Below are 6,000 nucleotides of genomic sequence, written 5' to 3' on the forward strand. Positions count from 1 at the left end.
GATGGAGAAGCCTAAACGAGCAACTGTAGGGGATTACAATCGCCGGACGCCTCCACAGATGTCAGATCAATTCAATGTTGATGTCACATCAGACTCCGACACCCATTCCGGAAGGCAGACCCGCCATGGCGGACACTCAAGCCAATATGTGGTACAACGACCCGATAGTGTGGGCGCCGATAGGACTAAATTATATACCGTTATAAACCTTGTTCGCTTGTGAGGGTTATATTTGACTCGCGATGTTGTAGGCTCTATTGGTATTGAATTGTTGAAGTTTGAAGATGGCTGTGTTGACGGAAGGTTTGGTGGGGACATTGACGCGTTGCAAAAGTCGGGCCCGTGTAAGAGTCAGGCCCATGTAAGAGTCAGGCACGTGTAAGAGTCATGGCTATATAAGAATCAGGTCCGAATTCAATAGCAGCTTCGAAAGCCTCAAATTCAGCAGCAGCTTCAACGGGCCCGAATTCAGTAGCAGCTTCAAAAGCATCAAAATCAACAGCCTCAAAAGCCTTGAATCCAGCAGCCCTAACAGCTTCAAATTCAACAGCCCTAAAAGCCTCAAATTTGGCCCCCCCCCTCCCCCCGGCCTGCCACTTTGCTTATCGACACTTATGACAGGGGTTTACGTTGTCATCAGACTAGTATCTTTCCTCGTACGGGCCCCTATCCCACCCCCAGGCCGGCCCTCTTTAAGCTCAACACCATCTCCCCGTTCGCTTATCGCCCAAATACATGAAATAAAAGTACGTCAATTTGACATGGCCGGCTTCACACCGAGGCGCCAAGGTTGAAGATGCATATGCGGCAGTGGTGGAACCATCCTCTTTACCTCCTTGTGTCTGGCTGACACTCATATTCCTTTCCATTCTTATTCCGTCATGCTATCTGGACTGAAGCAGAAATTAGTGGCATGAAGTGGGATATAGGCGGCGGCGCGTGAAGCCGGGTGGGCATGGCGACGTGGGCCCTCCACATTGATAATCGACAAACAGCTTACTCGGAGGATCGTATTGGAGGCCGGAGTTAAGATGCGGCCTCGAGCTGAGACTTGTCAAAGCTCTCCTGGTGTAGCATGGTTACACGACGGCTACGATCACGGCATCTAGGGCAGAAAACCCGCACCGACTTCTTGTATTTGAAGAGCTCTGTAGTCAACTAGGCTTTTGAGTGAAATCAAGCGCTTTAATACCAAGGACTGAAGACTGTTATTAGATAAATTCAGTCATGATACTCCAAGTCTTGAGCCCTTGTCTCACCTGGTTCTCCTGGGGTATTTATCTCTTCAAATATCATTACCAGTTCAAATATTCCGGGATTTGCAATGTCAACATGGTCAGCTATAGATCGCAAAGGTTGACTTGATGCTTGATTGTATCTATCGATTTAGGCAACTGACTGCTTGTATGGTTGGAAATCGAAAGAAATTGAAAAGGCCCCTTTTCAGTTTCCAAGCTGGCTTCTGGTTTGAACCTTGTGGACGACTAGGCCCGGCTAGATGATGCATTTGGCCACCTAGATGACGTGCGGGTTGACATGCAATGCAAGCGAAATCACAAAGCACAAGAAGCCCTGGTGGCGCCTTCTTCGCGTCTTTGGAAAGAAATTAATCTATTTGGTTGGTTTACTGTAGGTGCTCAAACCATCAGCCCCATCACATGCCAAGTAGCACATCAAAGTTGTAAATGACTTTCAACCAAAGGCAGCCACGATTTGCTTGACGATAGCATGGATCTGAGACCCTGGCAAAATCTTTTGACCGCCTAAACAGAGAATACCCTCACCGATATCACCAGCGTCTCCAGGACTGGGATGTCTGTTGCAGTGTTTGCAATGTTTGCAGGTTGATCACCCATGGGAACAGGCTGTAGAATGCTTGCAAGTTCTCGGCAGTTCATTCGTGACCGCATTCCACTCTGTGGTGACGCTGTAGTCACCATCTCCGTCAGGCATGGGCATGCCGTCAGGAAACATGATGGTGCCTCTTTTAGCACCGAGCTCGTACTCTGTCCAACCCGTGCGACCTGCATCGTCATCGCATTGAAGCTTGAGCCCGAATGTTCGTTGGAGACGACGCTCAGAAATGATGGTGCAAAACTCGGCAAGAAAAGACCCATAGTTGCTCATGTCGGGGACCTTATAGGTGCTATACTCGTAGGCCTGGAGAGAGGCATTTTCACCAACGAAAAAGTGAATGCCACGGAGTTTATTGTTCTCTGTTGGCACAATTGGCTTCATAATTTGGGCGACTCCGAGTCCCGGGATAGTCACCCTGTCAAAGACCATGACCTCGCTGTCGGCAGTGTCGAAGTGCTTATGTATCAGTGGAATGCTGACACCCCTGGGGACATTATGCTTTTGAAGTAGCTCGCGGAGGTCTTGAAGATCGCGCGAATAGAGCTCCGGTGCCTCGGCAACCTGGCTAATTAAAGGCAGGCTGTTATAAGTCATGGACGGCACAAAGTCGTCAATTAAAGACGCCATTGTGGTAACAGAGAAAAAACTGCAGGAACAAAGTAGTTGTATAATAAAAGTGTTAACTGAAAAGAAAATTATTATCTTTGTGGAATTTGAGTTGGAAACCACGAGACCATGACAGATGGAGTGTGTTTCTTCTTGTATGCTCTGGCAAAGGACACCATATCAATTCCTACCACCATGTTCTTCTGCTTGACCCCTCTATGTTGGCTCGTTGGCCGCCTTGTGTTGGCCCGTGAGTGATGTCTGCGATGTATATGTCCTCATGTGTTATTTACTAAGTCAATGTTCCAATGAGGTGGTGGTGCGCAGATGCGTCAAGCCGACCAACAAAACAGCCAGCCAAGAAGGTCCAAGCAGGCAGAAAATCCGAATAAGAATACCAAATATCTTGCTCTATTGGCCATTCACCGGCTGTAGGGCTTCACAACACGGCCAACGTGATATGGCACGGCCTTTCCAACGAAACAACGACGACCAACAGGAGCAGGCCAAGGCTCCGTGCCATTGCTGACCGGATTGGCCTCGGGACGGGTGTTGTTGTTGGGTACCCGCGCATTGCGTTTCTGCCTAGAGCACCGGACCGTGCGTAATTTTTGATTTGATCAACATTGAACGGAAACATTGAAAGTTATGGTGCCGGCTAGGTGCTAGCAATATGCCGGCACCGCCTGGTCGATGTAACTTTTGAGGCCAATGCCAATTTAAACCGCCACACACGCTAAAAAATACACCTCACATCACACATCACTAATTTATATATTATTAATTAATGGTCTGGTATGGTTGCTTCAATGTTCAGTCCGTTCAAGGTTTATTACAATAGACTTGGCAAGCTTCACGCTGTTCCCCGGGCCCTCAGTTTGTCCCATGTGGACATAGAGAGGCTTAGCAAACGATCGTCGTAGCCGTAGCTTCAAGTCCGTCTATTTCTACATATGTATTTACATAATCAGGTCGATTAGTCATATGCATACAGTGCTCATGCATAAATATGTACTCGACAGCTCCCAAGAGACGGACTCGCTTCCTTCCTTGCCTCCTTCACAGCACGATTGTTCGCCCATAGGAAAGCATTCACCAGCGCGTCAGCCAGCCATCATGGACGAAACAGAAATCTTGGACAACATAGACGGCCGCATGCATGGACCCATGCCCGGTTTTATGGCAAAGTTCTTTGGAGAACCTACCTGCACTCACCGAGACAATAGATCGGAGGTCCAGTCAGTTGCTCCAACTCCCGACAGTTTCCTGCCATGGTTTTCAAACTTTTTATCAGAAAAATACGGCGGTGACCGAGCTTCGTGGCACACATTCAGCAATACCGTAACGGCGAATCATGAGCAGTCTGATTTGGGGACAAGTCTCCTCCTGACCATGCCTCCTTCACCGACCCCAAACGCCCAGACCAGATGGAGCCATGCCCAAGTCATTGGTCAGTTCTATCAGGATGAAGGCGTTGGTTATCAACACGGACTGGTGCGTCTCTGTCAGTCCGCCCAGCAAGTCTTTGCTAGTCAGCCTACCCGATTGTTCCTTCATGGCTTTTACATACGTGGTTCACAGATGGAGCTTTGGGTCTTTGACAGATCTGGGCTGTATTGCAGTGAAGTGTTCGACCTTCAGAAAGATTTCGATCAATTTGTCTTCATCATGATTGGCTACGGCCAGATGACCGACGAGCAACTAGGAACCCTACAACGAATCAAGACTGACGAGGAAGGAAGCTACATTACTCTCGAGAATGTGGCAAATTCAAACTTGGCGAAACTCTACCTAGAATCCCAGCCCATCGCCTGCCGTGAAGGCCTTGTCGGAACGGGGACAACCTGCTACCTTGCCAGGCCATCTGGCTCGAATCGCTGGAATTACGTCTTGAAATTCAAATGGAGATGGGCCAGACACCGCCCAGAGGACGAGCTGCTCCGGCTAGCCCAGGAAAAGTGCGGCCGGTGCGCCATCTCCCTCGACCATTACGAGGAAATCAAAAGCACGGCAGAGTTGCGCGCAGGTCTCCGCTGGGGGACACATGAAAGGTTTTCCAGCGAGCAGCACGCGGACAGCAGACGCAGAGGCGTTGAAGGCCTGCGTCAACCGACCGGACTAGCCGACTACACGGAGAAAACCGACAACTACTTCCAAAACCGCATCCTCACTTGTGTCGTTACGTCTCCTGCCGGCAGACCGCTTGAGACCTTTCGATCTCTGTTGGAGCTGCTTCAAGTATTCCGTGACGCTGTCCAGTGTCACCGGTCACTCTACCGAGAGGCAGAGATTCTACACCGGGATATCTCTGCGGGCAACATGATTATCCTGGATAACCAACAAGGGGGCGCGAAAGGGATGCTGATAGACCTTGATGTCGCAATACATCTCGGAACCGAACTGGATCGCGGACTAGGTATTACCGGAACGAGACCATTCATGGCCATTGGCGTCTTGAAGGGCCATCAGAACACTTGCAGACACGACCTGGAGGCCTTTTTTTATGTGTTTCTGTGGACAATCATAACCAATCGCGGCGACGATCCCCCGGAGGCGAGCAGGCTCCGCCAATGGAGCAGGGGCACTTGGGACGAATTGGCTGCACGCAAGTCTGGCGATATGGCCTGCGACGGATTTGAAGAGATTCTGGGCGAGTTTGCTTTAGAGTTTCACCCTCTAAAGCCACTTGCCGAAAGGTTTCGGGGGATATTATTTCCTCTGCGAGAGGGGACCATATGGATTGGCACTGATACCGATGCAGAAGCAGTGGACGAGCTGTATGAGCAGGTGATTTGCGCATTCGAGGAAGCAATACTTGGTCTTGAGTCCCACGAGTAGGAGTGGCCAGTGGATATTGCCCGCTTGGAGAGCTGGTGGAATGTCAAGCGGCCGAAAGCTTTATGGCTGCCAGACCACCGGGTATAGAAGTGTTGGGACCACACTCTCTGTAACGTCGTCACATTTTCAATCTCTGGCGACAGGGGTATTCCAAGAGAATGAACGAGGCAATAAGACGTAGCTAGTAATAAACACTTTGAAACAGATTTTGCAACTCTCAACTTGTTAGATGCAAGGTGGCAACTTGACTTGGAAACAGACATGAAGATGCAGTACAACCTACCCCAGAGCAGTTGTCCACTCTCAAATTTCACACACCACGCAAGTCACTCGACTAAATACCGAGTCGAACAGAAAAAAGTGTATTATATAAAATGCTCTACAGTCTTGTCTATAATTAAATCTACGCTAATACACGACATGGCACTCATCATTCCGGACTTGACCACAAACACGGCCCGCACCACAGACACACTTGAATCCTCCATTACGCACCACCCGCCCGACACGGAAGCAAATTGAGCCGACTGCACACGCTGTAGCACGCATCGAGCAGCGTCTTCTCCGTCTCCCAGCACAGCTCGCGGCGCGCGCGGTCCACGGCGGCCACCGAGGCAGCCACGTCGCCGTCGCGGCGGGCGACCGTCTCGCGCGGAATGTCCCTCCCGGACACGGCCTCCATGGCGCGGACGACGTCGA

The 6,000-nt window shown here is 50.1% G+C and overlaps 3 protein-coding genes across 3 annotated transcripts in view; 1 reads left to right on the plus strand and 2 right to left on the minus strand.

Annotated features, from left to right (window-relative positions):
• Positions 1-1,848: 1,848 nt before the first annotated feature.
• MAA_09824 (uncharacterized protein) lies at positions 1,849-2,484 on the minus strand (the record flags this gene model as incomplete). The annotated part of the gene is made up of 1 exon (XM_007827822.1): positions 1,849-2,484. The coding sequence occupies one exon, from the start codon at positions 2,482-2,484 to the stop codon at positions 1,849-1,851; it is 636 nt and encodes a 211-aa protein (XP_007826013.1).
• Positions 2,485-3,579: 1,095 nt separating this feature from the next.
• Positions 3,580-5,301, plus strand: MAA_09825 (Tyrosine-protein kinase, active site protein; the record flags this gene model as incomplete). Its single annotated transcript, XM_007827823.1, has 1 exon — positions 3,580-5,301. One exon carries the CDS (start codon positions 3,580-3,582, stop codon positions 5,299-5,301), a length of 1,722 nt encoding a protein of 573 aa, XP_007826014.1.
• Positions 5,302-5,709: 408 nt separating this feature from the next.
• The window catches only part of MAA_09826 (udp-glucose 4-epimerase), a gene marked incomplete at both ends in the record, with an annotated part of 1,150 nt that continues 859 nt past the window's right edge, over positions 5,710-6,000 (minus strand). Inside the window, one exon of the mRNA XM_007827824.1 lies at positions 5,710-5,837. Coding sequence (XP_007826015.1) covers positions 5,710-5,837 — 128 coding nt within the window. The remainder of the gene's footprint in view (positions 5,838-6,000) is intronic.

The sequence above is a fragment of the Metarhizium robertsii genome (genome assembly GCF_000187425.2).
Source record: "Metarhizium robertsii ARSEF 23 chromosome Unknown MAA_Scf_11, whole genome shotgun sequence".
NCBI lineage: Eukaryota > Fungi > Ascomycota > Sordariomycetes > Hypocreales > Clavicipitaceae > Metarhizium > Metarhizium robertsii.